Here is a 20249-nt window from a genome sequence, read left to right as displayed (position 1 = left end):
ACAACCCCAGTATCCTGCCTGCACGGAGACTCAGCATCCACACTTGTGTCCAACATCTGTTGAGCACAGAGGAGCCTCTGCCAAGCCCTGGTCACAAAGGCAAAGATGCGTGGAGGGCGGCAGAGGTCGGGGCTGGCAGCTCCTTCCTGGACAGCAGTGGACAGTCTGATGAGCAGGTTAGGAGCTGAGCAAGGCCTGTGGGCTTGAAGAGAGGGTGGAGCATGAGCCCCGCAAAAAGAGGAAAACTGTCCCTTTTATCTGCTTCAGGAGCCCCCAGGTCCCGGAATAATGCCTGTTAGAATTCAGAACAAATAAACAAAGCCTGGGTCCTGCTGGTGAAAGGAGTGGGACCTCCTATTTGTATGTGAACGGACCGGGGAGGGCAGGGCTGTAAAAGAGAATAAGTGACTTGGCACAAGCCCTTGGCCTTGGGACGTCTGCATTCAGGTGGCTGAGGACAGCTTGAGGTGGTCAGGAGCACAAAGGCCCCACAGAGCAGCATGTTGCAAGGACAACGTGGGAAAGCAGAGTCTTAGAGAGAATCCAGGATTCAAGCAGGAGTCCCATCTCTCGAGGGCCCTGCCCAGGGTGACTCTGGGGACAGCCTGGGACCCTCACATTGCAGATGAGCCTCCCTTTGTGTGAAGGGCTGTGATGAGACCCCCAAACACTGAGCGGACCCAATGCCCCCTGGAGCTGGGAAAATGCAGGCGGTGGGAAGAGGCCCTGGTGACTCTATTTAAACATCCTGGAAAATTGCGCATCCTCGGCACTTGGCACTCCCTCCCCAACTCCTAATCCCACTTTTCACAGTCTGTATTTTTCCTGGGTTCCCCTCCCAGCCACTCCTCCCCAACGCCGCCTCACGAGGGCAGAGTCTGATCGCACCTCTTGGGTTCACCTATAGGTCCCCAGTAACCAGCCTGATGCTGGGCACTTGGGTGGACAGACACATGGACGCCTGAACCGGTTTGTTGCGGGAGAAGGTGGGGTCTGAGTCAGGGGCCCCGAGAGGGCCCAGGAGGAGGGCCTTCCCGGCAGGCCAGCAGCTCACCTCCACGCTGCTCAGCCACTGCCGCACGTCCAGGAAGGACTGTCTGGCTGTGAGGTCGTACATGACCACGACGCCGTCCGCCTTTCGGAAGAACTGCTGGGTGATGCAGCGATACCTGCGCGAAGCTCCTGGTCAGGTGTGCGGCCTCCTGGGCAGCCAGACCCCGCCCCCGCGGGGAGAGGGCAGGCGGGGTTACCCCAGGGCGGGGTGGGCGTGGCTCCTCACCTCTCCTGCCCCGCCGTGTCCCACAGCTGCACGGCCACCCGCGAGTCGTCCACACGCACCGTCTTCACGCGGTAATCGATGCCTGTGGGTGGAGCTGAGCATCACGCCCAATCCCGAAGACACGCCCCCACCCGTCAGCCCTAGGGACGGCCCTCCCCCCTGCAGCTCCTGGCCGGCGATGTGGGCGCGTGGACGGAGCCCTGGGCAACGAGCCCGGGGACCTGGGCTCTGGTCTGGTCCTGTCTCAGCCACTGACCAGCTGTGGGACCTCGATCCAACCACTGAACCTCTGAACCGCAGTGTCCCTCTTTAGGGATCAGATGAGCGCACATATGGAAAAGCAATCTACTAAGGCGAAAAATTATCATTCATGAATTGATTCCCTCATTGTCAAAATGAGGAGACAGAAAGACTATCCTCAGATTCCTCCCTCCCCCGCTCCCTTCCTCCTTTTCTTCTTTTCCCCTGAAATCCTTTTCAAAATTTCTATAATAAAATTCAGATATCCCTGGGGGGATGGATCGCATGTTCAGACTCCCATGAGTGATACAAAGATAGGTGAAGGGAGGGGGAAGCAGAAAGAGAGGAGGGCTTGACAGTGGCAGGGGGTGGGTGGGGGGTGGTGGGAGTAGAGAGAATAAGGGGCTGGGGAGGGAATCAGAGGCAACATTCCCCCTAGAGTTGGTCCAGAGTTCCTAATCCCAGCCACCAGTGAAAGTGTTAGTCGCTCAGTTGTGTCCGACTCTTTGCGACCCCATGGACTATAGCCCACCAGGCTCCTCTGTCCACGGGATTCTCCAGGCAAGAATACTGGAGTGGATTGCCATTCCCTTTCTCCAGGGGATCTTCCTGATCCAAGGATCAAACCTCGATCTTCCGCATTGGCAGGCAGATTCTTAACGGTCTAAGCCACCAGGGAAGTCCCAATCCCAGCCATCAAGCCCCTTGTAATCATCGCTCTGAGGCTGTGACCGCCGCCCCCACCCTTGGAGTCATTGACCCCAGAAAGAGGCCACGGGGCAAGGAGAACACACCATGTGCCCCATAGCAGACTTCAGACAGAGGATCTAAATGCAGGTTCTTTGATAACAAACATTCCTCTATCCCACATCCTGTAAGGATATTCATAAATGTTCAACCAGTTAAAACACTTTTCCCTCTTAAGCCATCAGTTCTTGAAACCAGTGAGAAACCCCCTCCACCTTCAAAAAGGCCCAGCTTCTGGGGTCCTTACTCTGGAGGGCCCAGGGAGGAACAGTAGCAGCAGCTGGCCAGAGAGAGACAGATAGATGGACAGGCAGATAAGAGGCAGGTGACAGAAAAGGGCATCCCTGCCACAATGTCCAGGCAAAGGGGCATGAGGGGCCAGGCAGGGCAGGAGAGATGGGAGGGCCATCAGTTCCTAGAATGTCAGCAGGACCGCAGACACCCTGGGTTCCCAGGAGAGGGTCAGAAAGAGGGTGCCCGCATCTGGGTGAGGAACAGAGGGATGGTCCCAAAGGTAGAAGGCTTGGCACTCCCAGTTCCCACGTGACATCCCTCCGTCCTCACGGAGCCCCCCTGCGACATCCACGTGCGGCTTGCTGTCTGCATAGACACACGCACCCATACATGCACATGCACCCACCCCCATCCCCTCCCCACCACGGAAGGCTGAAGAACAGCAGACCCTCTTTGCCTGAGCCGGTCAGCAACCTCGCCAGGTTGTAAACCCAGTTCTGAGACTCGTTTCCCTCTTCACAGCAGCACCCTGGGCATGGGGCACCCAGTAGCTTCATTTCACCCACAGAGTCCAGGACTCAGTGCTCCCATCAGAACAGGTGGGAACCAGACCCAAGGGGATCTCCATGGCTCAAGCGGATGGGCTTCCCCCATGGGTGCTCCGGGAGACAGAGTAGCTGCCTGGCATCTGATAACAGGTCAGCAGAAAGCCAACCACAGCCGATACCTCCAGGGCCTGGTCTGAAGCCCCTGAGGACCTGAGGACAAGCCCTGTGTTTGGTGGAAAGGCAGGTGATGGAGGGCCAGCTGGGACCCTTGACCTCACTGGTGACTGCTCTGCTGGAGCTGAGAAGCTTGTCTTGTAGGGAGCACAGTGGACCAGGAGCTTGGGGAGTCCCTCCTGGACCACAGGGCACTCCTCCCTGCAGCCTCAGACCTGAAGACTGGGAAGCAGACGAACAAGCCTGAGGGGAGTGTGGGGCTGGGAGGCCATGGGGCATCAGTGTCCAGCAGAAAGGGCCTCACAGGAGGACATGGGACTAGAGGAATTTCTGAAACCGCTGCACCAGTTCCAACGATCCAGGAGCCCAGACCCTGTGCTCCTGCCTCCAATCAGCTGTGTGACCTTGAGGACCTGATGTCACCGTATTTGGGGAACTTCACTTTCCCCATCTGTAAACTGAGGCACGATGGGGGTGTGGGGGAAATTGGGTGTCCATGACCTTTACGTCCTGCTACAGCATTCAGTGAACACTCACAGGTGACCCCCAGATTGCAACCTAAGTGGTTTCTGAATGAGGACTGGACCCCGGGGCCCCTCACCGTGGAGTGTGCGTGTGGTAGGATGTGCAAGTCAGAGCTGGGTGATGGACCCCAGGAAGGGCGACCTTCACCTTTCTAAGCAGTCAGTCTCAGCACACGGGCTTGGGAGTGTGGAGAGCCAGTGATGTCATGGACACAAGCTCCCAGAATTTCTCTGTGCAGAAGAGGAGATGGATGGAAACTGACTGGAGCCCAGGAGAGGTCAGAGGGCATCCTGCCAGGGAAAGCTTTTGGAAGGAGCACCTTGGGGCATGGCCCATGGTTTAAAGCAGGAGCCTGTGAACCAAGGTGAGGCCTCAGGGAGAGCCCTGGACTCAGAGTCCTGGGTTCAGAGCCTTTGCCTCCAACAGCCTCTCTTCTCTTTGACAACATGAGTTCCAGAATTCTACAGGAAGCATCATTTGACATTTCCAGGCCACTTACAGGACCCATGCACCCGCTTTTGAAGGGACATATGGTGGGGGAGGCAGGGCACCCCAAGACATACCGCTGCATTGTGGAACCCAGATCCTGCACAAGCCAACGGGCAAGGACAAGTCATGTACTCACAAGGGGCTGGGCGATCAGGAAATCTCTTTGGGGAAAGAGGAGGGCTTGCAAGCACTGCCGTGTCCCTGTAGGTCTGTGCTGTTGAGCCTATGGGACCTAGCCTGCTGGAGCCCTCAGCCCCCAGGGTCCAGGACTCGATGCCTTGCCTGCATCTTTAAAGGGAGCATCTTCCAGGCAGCTGACGTGACATCGGCTCCCTGACGCATGTGCCAGGGACGCGGATTCCAGCTAATGCTCTGGGCTCCCCTTGCACAGTGAGAGGAAGGGTGTTCTAGACATCTAGTAACTCTGATATTTTTCCCCATCCTAAATTGTCGGTGTTTCCGTAATTGGCCTCCTGGGAAGTGCAAATTAGTCTGATATTCTCTTTTCCAGAGTTCTCCATCTCGGAGACACTGGTTGGAGGTGTAAGCAGACCCCGATTCACTGATTCTTCCAATAGGAGAGGCAACATGCACATGGCGTGGGGGCTGCCCTAGGGGGCGAAGCATCTCCCCTCTGCTCCCACAGGCTGATGCCCGAGGTGTGACCTCGGGGGCAGTTCTGCAGTCACCCCACGGAATGCTCCAGGGAGGGCCAGTCCCGCTCCAGAGAGGTCACTTCCGGGGTCACCACCCTCGGCACACAGGGTCACTCCCAGCCGTCCATCTCCAGCTACACGCGGCAGGGTCTTCTGGGTGTCTTCCTGTCAGAGTCCCGATTCTTCCCCTTGGGAGGCTCTGAGTCTCCAGGTAGAACAGGGCAGAAGTGGGGCAAGAGGGGCCCCCAGATTTGGAATCTACAAAGGCTCAGCCATAAGAATGGGGTGCCTGCAGCCTGCAGGAGAGACCCATCCATAGGAGGAAAATTGGAAAGGAGGGCCCATTTAGGTTATCCTGGAGGAGACCTTGGCATCTCCCAAAGCAGGTCTCTGGGCAGGAAAGTTCATCTCAGAGGGCCAGCTTGTAAGACCACCAGGGGTCAAGGGTGATCTGGATAGGGTACTGGGCTTGGAAGCAATCTTGGGTGGCTTTGTTCAAATCTCTCGTTTTTTCCAGGTGAGGAAAACTGGGGCGCAAAGAAGAAATACCTCTGGAGTCATATGGCTGGCCAGTGGCAGAGGTGGGGTAAAGGTCCAGGATTTCTGATGCCCCCCTGGACCTCAGCAGACTGCCTTGCCTATGCCAACCACCTCCTGTGGCAGAAACTGGCTGCTGAGCACATAACTCCGTGTTGTTACGGAGACAGTCAGCTGGAACAGCAAGGGTGAGTGGGGTGGGGGGGCAATGTGAGCACCAACCAGCTGATGAGAATGAGGATGGGCCTCTGGACCTCTCTGGGCCTCAGGGTCCTGGTCCGTGCATTGGGCTGATAGCAGTGCTTGCCTTTTCAGGGTTGTTGGGAAGACAGATGGAAATGGTAACTATTAGGTGGGGATGAAAATTGATGCAGCCACTATAGAGAAGAGGATGGAGGGGCCTTACAAAGCTAAAACAGAACTATCATATGATCTGGCAATTCTGCTCCTGGGCAGAAAACCATAATGTAAAAAGACCCACATACCCCAGTGCTCATCGCAGCACTATCTACAATAGCCAGGACATGGAAGCAACCTAGATGTCCATCGACAGATGAATGGACAAAGAATACTCCCCACCATAAAGAGGAATGAAATTGGGTCATTTGTAGAGATGTGGATGGATCTAGAGTCAGTCATATAGAGTGAAGTAAGTCAGAAAGAGAAAACAAATATCATATATTAATACATATATATGGAATCTAGAAAACAGGTACTGATGAACCTATTTTCGGGGCAGGAATGGAGAACAGACGTGTGGGCACAGAAAGGGAAGGGGAGGGTGGGATGAGCTGGGAGAGTAGCCTTGACATATAGACATGATCATGTGTAAAACAGACAGCTAGAGGGAAGCTGCTGTATAACACAGGGAACTCAGCCTAGTGCTCCGTCATGACCCGCAGAGGCGGGATGGTGGGGCGGTGGGCGGAAGGCTCAGGAGGAAGGGATGTACGTATACATACAGCTGATTCAGTTTGTTGTACAGTGGAAGCTAATACAACATTGTTCTTGCCTGGAAAATTCCATGGACAGAGAAGCCTGTTGGGCTACAGTCCATGGGGGTCACAAAGAGTCAGACACGACTGGTCAGCTAACATTTTTCACTTCACTTTCTTATCAGCAAGGTTAAATGGCACATAGAAGAAACTCCATGAATTCATTTAATTTTTTGCTTGAGTGACTGAATTTGGGAGAAGCTAAAAGGTCGATACGCCCTTGGCATATCCCAAGGCAAGGAGCAACTCTGGGAAAAGGGGCCAAGGCCTCTCCCTAAATACAGATTTGTGCTCGGTCATTCAGTTGTGTCTGACTCTTTGCGATCCCATGGACTGTAGCCGGCCAGGCTCCTCTGTCCACGGGAATTCCCAGGCAAGGATACTGGAGTAGGTTGCCATTTCTTATTCCAGAAGGTCTTCCTGACCCAGAGATCAAACCCAAGCATCTTCTGCCTTGGTAGGTGGATTCTCTACCACGGAGCCACCTGGGCAGCCCACCTAAACACAGAATTACCCAGATAGTGATGGAGCAGACAAAGACCTGATCCACTAATAGCTGAGCTTAAAGAGCATCCACAGCAGAATCCAGCTGTTGCCAGCAGGCCTGGGATGTAGGATGGGGCCATCTGATGGGTAAAAGAAGCCACCAGAGCACTGTCCCCTGCCCATCTACACAGGTGCGTGCACACACACGCACACACAGAAAGTGGGGAAGGCATGATTCAAGAGAGACAGGTTCAGAAAGGCAACACAGGGCCAGCAGTCCGTCTTTGCTAAGTTCAAGTCCCCTTCAGGCCGGGCGTAGGAAGCATTTATGGTTGCACCCTCATGGAGCACTGGGCAGACGTGGTCCTCACCTACCAGCCCAGCCCAGCCCTTGGCCCTTCCCACAGGGCTCCAAGTCCCTCCCTGGGCCCCCTTCTCACAGCCACCCCTTTCCAGAGGTGGGCTGGGGTCCAGCCTCAGGAGGAAAACTCACCCACAGTGGCCGCCGAGCCTGGGGAGAACCTGCCATCGCAGAACCGGCCCAGGAAGGACGTCTTCCCCACGGAGGAGTTGCCCACGAACACGATCCTGAAGAGCCGGTCTGGGGTGGATGGGAAGCCTTCCTCCTGCGGAAGGCAGATAGTTGGGTCAATCACTGGCAGGGTCACCAGTCCCCATGCCTGCCACCCCCAGCCCTCACCCATCCCTGCAGCATCCAGAGAGACAGCAGCAACCAGCAAGGGAGGCTGTTCGGCCTCGGATGCAGGAAGCTTGGGGTTCAGGGCACTGGGGCTCCTTCCAGCACCAGATGCAGGAAGAGAGATATGCCTTCCAGCACCACTGATGCCCGTGTGCTGGGCTGCAGACCCTGTGCTGGGCTGGGTTTGTGGCGGAGGGAAGGAGGCCGTATGTACAGAGTCACAGCGTGATGTTCCACGTGTCCAGGGAGCACGGTCAGGCAGTCAAGGGTCTTGGGGTGCACGGGGCTTTGGGCTGGGCCTTATGGAGGAGGTGGAGGTTTCCTGTGGGGAGTGATTAGGAAGGACAAGGTGGGGTGTTGGCAGGGAGATGGGGAGATAGAAAAAGAAAGCTTAGGTATATCTTGGGGGCAGAATCATCCCAGATGGGGGTCAGGCCTCTTATTTCTGCCCCATCACTGGAAGCCTAGACCAGATGAAGAATGAGGCTACCTTCCTGTACACTACCCTGTCATCCCATTTCACCAGCTTCATCTAGGGGCCCCATCTGCCCTCGAAATAAAAGAAGAAAAAAGAAACCCACACTCATTAAAAAAAAAAAAAGCTTTAAAAATTAAAAGTGATAAATACTCATTTTAAAAATTAGGAAACTTAGTAGAGAGGAAAATAATTATTCATCATTCATCCCACCACCCTGAAATGACCACTGTTTCTATTTTGATGCATTTCTTTCAGTTATTTTTTTTTCTATATAGATGAAGCAATAGGTGATTTTTGAGAGCGATTTGAGATATTATATGTAATTTGCTTATATATTATACATAAATTTAAATTTACATGTAATTTTCTATTTTTAATATATTATTAAATTATGAATAGTTTTCTAAATCGCCAAAGGTTTTTGAAAGTGTGATTTTTAAAAATTATCGTAGAGTAATTGATTTTTGTCTTGGCTGAGCCGGGTCTTCACTCCGCAAGGCTCTGCTCTAGTTGCGGCACGCGGGGTCACTCTGTGCTTGTGCTGCGCAGGCATCTCGCTGCAGTGCCTCCTCCTGATGCAGAGCGTGGGCTCCGGGAAGCACAGCTTTGGTGATGGCAGCGCACGGCCTCAGCAGCTGCAGCTCCCGGGCTCTGGAGCACAGGCTCTCGTTGTGGCCCGTGGGCTCAGCTGTCCCACGGCATTTGGCATCTTTCTGGACCAGGGATCAAACCCATGTTTCCTGCACTGGCAGGTGGATTCTTCCTTACTGAGCCCCCAGGGAAGTCCTGAAAGTGTGATTTTTAACAGTGCTATAACATTCTGCTAAATTAATATAGTTTAATTGATGGCCAACAAAGGTCCGTCTAATCGAAGCTGTGGTTTTTCCAGTAGTCATGTATGGATGTGAGAGTTGGACTATAAAGAAAGCTGAGCACCGAAGAATTGATGCTTTTTGAACTGTGATGTTGGAGAAGACTCTTGAGAGTCCCTTGGACTGCAAGGAGATCCAACCAGTTCATCCTAAAGAGATCAGTCCTAGGTGTTCTTTGGAAGGACTCATTTGAAAAGACCCTTATGCTGGGAAAGATTGAAGGCAGGAGGAGAAGGGGACGACAGAGGATGAGATGGTTGGATGGCATCACCGACTCGATGGACATGAGTTTGAATAAACTCCAAGAGCTGGCGATGGACAGGGAGGGCTGGCGTGCTGCAGTCCATGGGTCACAAAGAGTCAGACACGACTGAGCAACTGAACTAACTGAACTGAGGTGAATTTATGGCCTTATTGTTTTTATTCAATTGTGGGAAGACAATCTCCATCAGCAGTGTGGCAAATCCTGAGATGCCAGGCTATGGGCAGAACTTTTCAAAACACGGTCACACTGCCCTCTCTCTGCCCAGCAGGGGGAGGGACCTGGAGCTGGCCAGCGTGTTACTCTGCGATGCTCCAGCCAGTAGGAAATGGACTTGCTCCAGGACCAGGGGGATGGGGTGGGAAGCCAAGGGTCATGAAGTCCAGAGAGCCACCCACTTGCCCAAACCCTGCTCTCAGGCTCTGCCCGGCACTCCTGGCCGAGTGAGCAGGCTCTTTAGAATCCATTTAGAAGTGGATCTGGGGGAATTAGCTCTTCTCATGGACAAATATTGTAATGCAGCCGCAGCCGGTATTAGCAGTTTCAGAGAAAAGCCATTAACAGCCTTTTGGGGAGAAATCAATTCCATGCTGTACTTAGGAGGGAATTCAAGGTCAATTATAGGAATTTGAACTCATCTTTAAAAAAAGAGAAAAGAAACCCATGCTCAGAAACATTGTCCCGGCCCCATGTTCTTTATTCCTATACAGGCACCACTCTCTGCCAGCCTGGTGTCTCCATGTGGCATTTGTTTGAGACTAAAGCTCAGTGCAGCCATAGGTGCGTCCCAGGCCCGAGACAACAAGGAACATGAAACCCAGGCTGGAAGGAGATGGTCCAGGCCGTGGAGTGGGGGGCTGACCTTGCTCTGCGCTCTCCCTAGCCCCACCCCCACCCTAGCAGAGCACTTATTTTGCAGACAGGATACCACCACCATGGTGATGGCTCAGCTGAGGCTGCCTCACAGGATGGCTCAGCAGGATCCACCTCACATGAGCAGCGAATCCTCCCAGGGTCCACTATCAGCCCTTAACCTGGGGAACAATCCACCTGCCCATGATAGTGAGACAACCAAATTGTGGGGAGGGGGCTTGAGAAAGGATCTCCCCACTAGCAAGTCAGGGGATCTGTTCTCATTCTCAATGCCACTCTTTTTAAAAAAGCTTTTAAAAAATAAACATATTACAAACTAAGTTTTAAAACCAGGAAACTTAGTTGAGAGAAAAATAATAATTATTCATCATTTATCCCACCACCTTGAAATGGCCACTATTTCTAAATTGATGCATTTCTTCCAGGTATTCTACATTCCCTTTTCACATCTGATGAATCAATATGTTTTTCTTGAGAGAGGTTGGACTTATTATATATAATTTATTTATACTACTATATATAAATTTAAATTTATATATAATTTTATATTTTTCCTATATTATTGCATGCATGTTCAGTTGTATCCAACTCTTTGTGACCCCATGAGTCGACTATACCCCACCAGCCTCCTCCGACCATGGGATTCTTCAGGCAAGAATACTGGAGCAGGTTGCCGTTTCCTTCTCCAGGGGATCTTCCCAACCCAAGGATCATATATTATTAGATTATGAACAGTTTTCTGAGTCACTAAAGCTTTTTTGAAAATACAGTTCTTCAATGCACCACAACATTCTATTAAATGACTATAGTCTAATTTGTGTCCCTAGTGTTTTTTTCCATTGTTTGCTCTTATCCGCTTATATTCTTCAATGAAATTTCTGTCTGACTTTAATTATTTCCTTAGGAATGGTCGCTAGAGGTAGAAATGCTGGTTACAGATGGGGCCATTTAAAGTTCTCGATTCCCATTCTCAAACTACTTTCCAGAAAGCCGGTTCCAACCAAGGGCTCAGCGGCCTTGGAGGGGACCCTCTGCTGAGGCTGCTGTGTGACTTCCAGCGGATATATTTCCTCTTGGCAGCAGCTTCTGCCCCAGCTAAAGGGCAGCACATGTGTGCAGCCCGCAGGCTGGGAGTGGTGCCGGGGAAGGCAGAGTGGCGGGTGAGGGGCTGGGCTCCTGTCGCTGCAGGGGGTGGGGGGGTGCAGCCTCGGGCTCTCTGCTCTGCTTCCCCACACTCCCAAGGGGGCATCAGGTCTCTGACGCCCCTTGCTGGACAGCTGTGAGGATCACATGCCACCGCAGACAGGATGCTTCATCTCTTCCTCCACCCTGTCTCCCGTGGACCTTGTAACACTTCTTTCACCACCGTCATGGGGTATTTAAAGCGCCATTTTGTGCCCACTGCCAGCCAGTGTGGCCTGTGCACTTTGGGGGATGTGGAAGGGTGTGTAGGAGGGAGGCTCCGCCCACCAATCTCTCTGGGTCCCATGGCCCAGGGTCCTTTACAAGCAGGGGTTTGTAGGCATGAGTGTTAATCCAGGCCCAAGAATGATAACTGAAGCCAAGAAGTCCCTGTGCAGGGCCGGGAGAGGGCTGGCTGGCACATAGGCCAACGCACTGCTGGACCGTTCAGCTCTGAAGGTTGCCATGAGGCACGTGAGCTGTTCTAGAGGGTCCAGTGGTGGGCGCAGGGCTGAGGAGCTGATCCCAGTCACAAACAGGGTGAGGGGTTTCCTTAGTGATCCAGAAGAGGACGGTCTATGTGCCTCCTTCTCCCGAGAACTCAGCAGGGAGAGCTGGCAGGGGGCACAGCCGTGGGACCGGGGTGGTGGAGGGTCACACTGGCGGGAGGAGCAGGAGGTGAGCTCATTAGGAGCTGAGAGGAGAGGGGTGGGGTGCAGACCTCCCCAGCAGGGATGCACCTGCAGGGAGCGGTCGCAGAATGGACCAGAAGAGGGACCATGTTTAAAGTGTGTGCTATCTGATGTTCACAGCCCAGCAGAGGTTCCATCCTACTCCATGAAGGCTTTTAAATCTGACTCAGAAAAGAGCACATCGGGTAGGGAGTGGGGCCAGCAACAGAAGTTGTCAGGGGAGCATCCCCAGGCCCCCAAGTCTTCGCCATGATTCTCACGATGGAGGGGGATGGTGGTACCCAAAGGACACAAACTCGGCACGTGGTCAGGCTTGCTGCGTCTGACCCTCGAGCTGCCCTGGGCTCTTGGGCTACGATGGAGGGACAAGGCACAGGATGACCAACAAGCCAGCGTGGGAACATCCGTACCTCAGACAGGGCTTCTTTTCCGACGGGCTGCCCTCGGGGAGACGTGGGTGTGAGTTCCAGAGGTTGGGCAGGTCCGCTTTGTCTATCCACCCCCTGGCCGGAGGCCTCCTCTTCTTCCAAGCATTTGCTCAGTGGCTGCTGAAAGCCGCCCCCCAGCAGCTGGGGCAGCGGGTCCTCTTCGATGGAGATGATCCTGCGGAGCGGCCGGGTGAGTGGTCCTCCGGGCCCTGGCTCCTCTTCTGGAAGGGGGCACCCACTCAGGCCCAGGGAGCTTCTCCGCCTCTGGAGGCCAAATACATCCTCCTCCTCCTCTGACTGGCTGTTTTGCGGGGGGACAAGGAGTGGAGACAATATCATAGCATGATCTGAGTGGAGGCTAGGGGATGCCCGACAGCGTCTGTGACGGACAGTTGAGGAAGCACATGCTTTGGGGGCAGATAGGAGCTAGGAAGGGGAGAAGCAGACCCTGCGTTCTCTAGCTCGTTCACTGAATGTCTTTACAATGAAGGTGAGATGAAGGTGATGGTAAAGGTGAGGGTGATGGAGGCAGTGAGGGTGATGATGAAAGAGATGGAGATGGTAAAGCTGAAGGTGATGATAAAAGAGATGGAGATGGCAAAGGTGAAGGTGATGGTGGCTCCAGGCATTAAGCTAATGACACGGTCCTTGCTCTCAAAGAGCACTTGGCTCAGGAGTCTAGAGCCATCCTGACACACTCACTACACTGGTCCAGTTTGTGGCAGGTGCTGCGAAGGAAAAGGGAAGCTGTGAAGAAGGAGCCTAACAGATGCGGAAACAAAACCTCCTGGGTCAACAGTTGGCGGCCTCCGCCCAGATCAGACAGCAGCCCTTCTCAGCCGCATGTCCCCAAGTCAGACGCCAGCTCTCCAGGCCGGTTTCCCTGCCTGGCTGCCCTGCCCACCTCCCTGATAAGCTGGTGCACAAATCCGACCCGTTAGGGAAGTGGCTCTCAGGGAGGCAGGCAAGGGGGTCGCTGCTCTGGGGAGGGGGCCCCAGCACAGCAGGCATCCACCTGCTCGGAGCTGGCGAGGAAGCCAGGCAGGGCCTTCCACCCGCTTCTTCTCCCTTTCTCCTGAGAGTCTGGAGTGAGCGGCCTCAGATGGTCTGAGCATCCAGAGGCAGGAGAAGCAGGAGGTGGAGGATTCGGGAGCTGGACATGGGGTCAGTGCGCGGGCTGTGTCCTCGACGCTTGAGAGCAAAGGCCTCCCGGGGCCACTGTGAACAAGTCAACCTGAGGATGGTTTTACGGGAAGGGACTTGAGTCCCAAATCGAGACACACATACGAGGATTAGAAGAGAGAAGGGAGCAGGAAGCAGTGGCGAGGCGACAGGGCCGAAGGACACAGAATACGCCGAGTGGAGAAGCCCCTTCACTTTGCTCCCCGGCTTCTAGCATTTCTGGCTCCTAAGGACCGACAGCAGAAAGAAAAAGGGAAAAGCATGTATGTATCACTGTTCTGAAGCTGGACGATTCTGAAAGAGAAACGGGGAGGCAGCACTTGCTCACAAAAGTGCTGACTTAGTTTGGTCCCCTGGTATAAAACAAAGGATTTGTAGGAATTCGGGGATGCTTAGATTTACTGATAAAATTAGTTTTTCACAGAAACTGACTGTCATCTTTTCAACAAATTTCTCCTACATTCTAATGAGCCTACTAAGTGCTCGCCCACTTCAGCACACAATTAGTGTTCCCATCTGCTTTGTCTCTGCCTGCACAGGTGTACACGTGTGAGCGTGTGTGGGCAACATGCATGCACACACATGTATTCACCCACTCACACCCACACACCCACACTCACACTCACTCACACACACACTCACCCACTCACACCCACTCACACACACACTCACCCACTCACACCCACACTCACACTCACTCACACACACGTTCACCCACTCACACCCACTCACACACACTCACCCACTCACACCCACACTCACACACACGTTCACCCACTCACACCCACTCACACCCACACTCACACTCACACACACGTTCACCTACTCACACCCACTCACACACACACTCACCCACTCACACCCACACTCACACTCACACACACACACGTTCACCTACTCACACCCACTCTCACACACACTCACACACACTCACACCCACACACACACTCACTCACACACACGTTCACCTACTCACACCCACTCACACACACACTCACCCACTCACACATACTCCCACTCACACATACATACTCTCTCTCTCTCTCTCTCTCACACACACACACACAGGCAGAGCATGGCTTTTTAAAGTCCCTGCAACCAGGAAAGAAATCACCACTGAAGTGACCCTAAAATGAAATGACCCTAAAACGAATCGTTTCTTGGCAAAGGCTTCTCCCTGGGGAATTTTCAAGCACTGTTACACTCTGGAGTACCATCAGTATAGCGTGACTAAGTTCCTCTTTGGTTTTGCCATCAAACGCTATGTGTGAGCAGCGAACAGGCACCTCTGCCAAAGTCTACGGGAATTCAGAGTTCTTGATATTGATTATTTGTCAGTTAATGTCTGTTTCCTCCTCTCAACTGTAGGTTCCTTGAAAGCAGAAATGGGGTCTATTTTGTTGACCCCTGTACCCCAGCACACAGCCTTGTGTCCTGCATACAGCAGGTACTCAATAACGGATATTAAGGGCAGGACTCATGCCTAATCGATCTTTGGAGGCTTCCTAGAACTCCAAGAATGTCTGGTATGCAGTAGGCAATCAGGCAGTGCTTGTTGAGAGCATATATTCGGTTCCAGCGAACCAAGAGAAAAATTACTACAGGAATTTGGCTCCCACGTTGCATCTCATAGTTCAGCTGTTTAGAAAAGGAATTGATGATGATCAAGTTCAAGATTTTGACAGATCAGTGGACTGACATCCCCAGGTCACCTCCGCTTTGCATATCTTTTTATTTCATGCTTGCTGTCCTCAGCTCTCCCAGATGAGCGAGTTCACACAGTCACTCCTGGGCTTGGCACCTGGGGATCTGACTGTCTCTGCCTCTCTGTGGCCATCATGGGCATGGAGTACATGACCCATAGAAAAGAGGGTGGGAGAGTAGCTTGCCTCTCTCCAGGAGCAATGGGCCACACCTCTGGGGACTCAAGTGCTGTCCAAAAGCAACCAAGCACCTTATCTCTGAGTTAATTAACTATGAATTATTGAAAGGAGTCTCTGAATTACAAACACCATGCTCATCTGCACAGGAATTAATGGTTGGAGACTCCATGAAGTAAGTGAAGTGTTAGTAGCTCAGTCTTATCTGACTCTTTGTGACCTTGTGAACTATAGCCTGGCAGGCTCCTCTGTCCATGGAATTCTCTAAGCAGTAATACTGGGCTGGGTAGGGATTCACTTCTCCAGGCAATCTTCCTGACCCAGGGATCAAACCCAGGCCTCCTGCATTGAAGGCAGATTCTTTACCATCTGAAACATCAGGGAAGCCCACGGAGGTTCCATACTCCACTATAATTACCCTTCACACACACAGTCCGGTGCCTGGAAGACAGGAGCATCCTTCCGCCTGACAGACCGCAGAGCCCTGCCTGGCATTCCTGCCCTTCCCATTGCTGACCCCTCATCCTCCCACCCTGTCTGTCTCTGGGCTGATTTGCAGCCGCTCTTCAGCGCCCCCTGCAGGAACACTGCAGGCTGCGGCAGCCCAGGACCTGTCCTGGGACTCACCCTGCACCTTGACATCAGAGCAAGAAGGCACATGTCCTTCAAGATTCAACATGCGTGCACATGGCTGACCCCAGGCTTCCCGCCAGGGCCAACTGCAATCAGCACGTGCTCAGAGCCTACTCCCAACCCTGCAAGGCCAAGGAACAGATAACAGGTAAACACAGCGGGATGGCTTACCTTCTGAGCATCCCTGTGCCGTCCACGTATTTGCCGATCACAGAGCCAGATCTCTGCTTCCGGCTTGGCTTGGAAGCAGCTGTGTTTGCCCTGGCCGCCTTGTCTTTCTGGAGAAACACAGAATGCTCTCAGATCCTCACCCACTGATTCGTCCCAGTGTTTGAGCAGAAAAGGGCTCAGTCTCCCCACCTCATAGATCAGGCTTGAAATAAAACCCTAAAGGAAGAAGGTGATGGCCTGGCTCCTTGCTAGCCTTTACCCGCTCTCCTTTCACTGTCATCTCTTAGCAGAATTCCTTCACCTCCTGTCTAATAATCTAATCGAAGGAACCAGTTTAGAGTCCCAGGGTCTGGGAGGTTACCCTTCACAGGAGTAGTGATCATTTGCAAGAGGATAAATCAGTTCAGTTCAGTTCAGTTGCTCAGTCATGTCCAACTGTTTGCAACCCCATGGACTGCAGCATGCCAGGCTTCCCTGTCCATCACCAACTCCTGGAGTGTGTTAAAACCCATGTCTTTCGAGTCAGTGATGCCATCCAACCATCTCATCCTCTATTGTCCCCTTCTCCTCCTGCCTTCTATCTTTCCCAGCATCAGGGTCTTTACCAATGGGTCAGTTCTTCACTTCAGGTGGCCAAAGTATTGGATTTTCAGCTTCAGCATCAGTCCTTCCAATGAATATTCAGGACTAATCTCCTTTAGGATGGACTGCTTGGATCTCCTTGCAGTCCAAGGGACTCTCAAGAGTCTTCTGCAACATCACAGTTCAAAAGCATCAATTTTTCAGTGCTCAGCTTCCTTTGCAGTCCAACTACCAAATCCACACATGACTACGGGAAAAACCATAGCTTTGACTAGATGGACCTTTGCTAGTAAAGGACTTTTGCTAGTAAAAAAATCTCTGCTTTTGAATATGCTGTCTAGGTTGGTCATAGCTTTTCTTCCAAGGAGCAAGTGTCTTTTAATTTCATGGCTGCGGTCACCATCTGCAGTGATTTTGGGAACCCCTCAAAAAAAGTCTGTCAGTGTTTCCATTGTTTCCCCATCTACTTGCCATGAAGTGATGGGACCGATGCCATGATCTTTGTTTTCTAAATGTTGAGCTTTAAGCCAGCTTTTTCACTCTCCTCTTTCACTTTCATCAAGAGGCTCTTTAGCTCTTCTTCATTTTCTGCCATAAGGTTAGTGTAATCTGCGTATCTGAGGTTATTGATATTTCTCCTGGCAATCTTGATTCCAGCTTGTGCTTCATCCAGCCCAGCATTTTGCATGATACACTCTGCATTTAAGTTAATTAAGCAGGGTGACAATATACAACCTTGACATACTCCTTTTCCCATGGAAACAGTTTGTTGTTCCATGTCTGGTTCTAACTGTTGCTTCTTGACCTGATTACAAATTTCTCAGGAGGCAGGTCAGGTGGTCTGGTATTCCCATCTCTTGAAGAATTTTCCATAGTTTGTTGAAATCCACACAGTCAAAGTCTTTGGCATAGTCAATAAAGTAGAAGTAGATGTTTTTCTGGAACTCTCTTGCTTTTTTGATGATCCAATGGATGTTGGCAATTTGATCTCTGGTTCCTCTGCCTTTTCTAAATCCAGCTTGAACATCTGGAAGCTCATGGTTCACATACTGTTGAAGCCTGGCTTAGAGAATTTTGAGCATAACTTTACTAGTGTGTGAGATGAGTGCAGTTGTGCAGTAGTTTGAACATTCTTTGGCATTGCCTTTCTTTGGGATTGAAATGAAAACTCACCCTTTTCAGTCCTGTGGTCACTGCTGAGTTTTCCAAATTTGCTGGCATATTGAGTGCAGCACTTTCACAGCATCATCTTTTAGGATTTGAAAGAGCTCAACTGGAATTCCATGACCTCCACTAGCTTTGTTCATAGTGATGCTTCCTAAGGCCCACTTGACTTCGCATTCTAGGATGTCTGGCTCTAGGTGAGTGATCACACCATCGTGGTTATCTGGGTCATGAAGAGCTAAATGTAGGATGCACAGAAAATACTCTGTGCATCTTTTAGTCACACACACTCTTCAGTGGAGCTTCAGACCCTCTTAATTTTCAAAGCCCCAGATGCTGCTGTTGTTCAGTTGCTCAGCTGTGTCTCTTTGTGACCCCATAGACTGCAGCACAATAGGCCTTCCTGTCCTTCACTGCTGCCTGAAGTTTGCTCAAACTCATGCTCACTGAGTCGGTGATGCTATTCAACCATCTCATCCTCTGTCGTCCCTTTCTCCTTCTGCCCTCAATCTTCCCCAGCTTCAGGGTCTTTTCCAGTGAGTCAGCTCTTCACATCAGGTGGAGCTTCAGCTTCAGCATCAGTCCTTCCAGTGAATTTTCAGGGTTGATTTTCTTTAGAATTGACTGGTTTGATCTCCTTGCTGTCCAAGGGACTCCCAAGACTGTTCTCCAGCACCACAATTTGAAAGCATCAGTTCTTCAGTGCTCAGCCTTCCTTATGGACCAGCTCACACATTGGTACATGACTACTGGAAAAACCATGTGAGGTGAAAATCACTCAGTCACGTCCCTCTTTGCAACCCCATGGCCTCTACAGTCCATGGAATTCTCCAGGCCGGAATACTGGAGTGGGTAGCCGTTCTCTCCTCCAGGGGATCTTCCCAACCCAGGGATCAAACCCAGGTCTCTTGCATTGCAGACAGATTCTTTACCAGCTGAGCCACCAGGGAAGCCCTGGAAAAACCATAGCTTTGACTATATGGACCTTTGTCGGCAAAGTGGTGTCTCTGCTTTTTAATATACCACCTAAGTCTGTCATAGATTTCCTTCCAGACAGGAGGATCAATTAGCCCAGTGCCCTGCCCACAGCTACGAAGCTAGAACAGAGTAGTTCAGATCTTCTGCGGAAGCAGGCTAGGTGGGATAATTTCTCTCGTGTCCTCAGTGAAGAGCCTTCTGGACTTGGGGGCTTGCACCCCCCTCCTCCAGGGCTCCCTAACAGATGTCTTCCAGATGAGAGGGACTCAGATCACAGAAGAGTCTCTCATTAACCAGCCAGTCCCATGGTTCCGAGTGATCTTTAATCAGAGAAGGAGGGGTGGCCATGCTCCCAGGGCCCCAGAAGGTATGGCTGTGATTTCAAATTAATCTTTAACTATTATTCGGCATGAACTCGATTTTATCCTCTTTTTTCTATTCCCCATGGAGGTTCTCAATTCCATTCCCTACTCGAAACAGAATGAGTTTGCCAGGGGGAGGGAAGCAAGGTCAAGGGATTAGGGTGACATTTGGTAAGAAGTTTTAAAATAAAACCATTGTTATTTCTAAAACAATCATAACCATTATCACCATTGAACAAACATGTGTAGGCTTAAGCCTTGCTCTGACAGTACACATAGGTGGGCGGCAGAGACGTGTTGCTGCCAGCTGGGAATAGAAGAGAGACGGTTATGTGCAAGGTCCCTAAGGGGTTTGCAGCTACAAACCAGCTTCGACCAAATGAGGGGCAAGCTAGCTGCCAGGTGCTGCCTGCATTTAGGGAATTTACAGCTGAGGGGCTAGCACAAGATCTCCTTTTCCAAGAGGTTTTCACACACACAAAAAAAAATCCCTATATACTACTATGTGTAAAATATTTAGTGGTGTTGGTGGTATTTAGTCACTTAGTCGTGTCCGACTCTTTGCGACCCCACAGACTGTAGCAGGCCAGGCTCCTCTGTCCATGAGATTTCCCAGGGAGGAATACTGGAGTGAGTTGCCATTTCCTTCTCCAGGGGATCTTCCCAACCCGGGGATCAAGCCCATGTCTCCTGCACTGGCAGGCGCGCTCTTTACCACTGAGCCACCAGGGAAGTCCAAAATAGCTAGTATACGCTGCTATATGACCCAAGGAGCCCAGCCTGACACTCTGTGACCACCTAGAGGAATGGGATGCGGGGATGGGAGGGAGGCTCAGGAGAGAGGGAATATACATGTAGTTATGGCTGATTTGCATTGCTTACGGCAGAAACCAACACAAC

General features: G+C 51.8%; 1 protein-coding gene across 7 annotated transcripts in view; it reads right to left on the bottom strand.

Annotated features, from left to right (window-relative positions):
• Positions 1–20249, bottom strand: part of CRACR2A (calcium release activated channel regulator 2A) — a 153775-nt gene that overhangs the window by 16662 nt on the left and 116864 nt on the right. For 6 of the 7 annotated variants that reach the window (XM_042247631.2, XM_042247632.1, XM_027967993.2 and 3 more), the window contains 5 exons: positions 16264–16370; positions 12380–12698; positions 7404–7536; positions 1280–1361; positions 1055–1169 (listed from right to left, as the gene is read on the bottom strand). In XM_042247631.2, the coding sequence (XP_042103565.1) occupies positions 1055–1169; positions 1280–1361; positions 7404–7536; positions 12380–12698; positions 16264–16370 (756 nt within the window). Of the gene's footprint in view, positions 1–1054; positions 1170–1279; positions 1362–7403; positions 7537–12379; positions 12699–12724; positions 13806–16263; positions 16371–20249 lie in introns of those variants that run through there. The other variant, XM_042247635.2, reaches the window with a different exon arrangement.

This window comes from Ovis aries, chromosome 3, assembly GCF_016772045.2.
Source record: "Ovis aries strain OAR_USU_Benz2616 breed Rambouillet chromosome 3, ARS-UI_Ramb_v3.0, whole genome shotgun sequence".
In the NCBI taxonomy this organism is placed as follows: Eukaryota; Metazoa; Chordata; class Mammalia; order Artiodactyla; family Bovidae; genus Ovis; species Ovis aries.
Note: the sequence above shows the minus strand (reverse complement) of the source record. Positions and strands in the feature narration are given on the sequence as shown.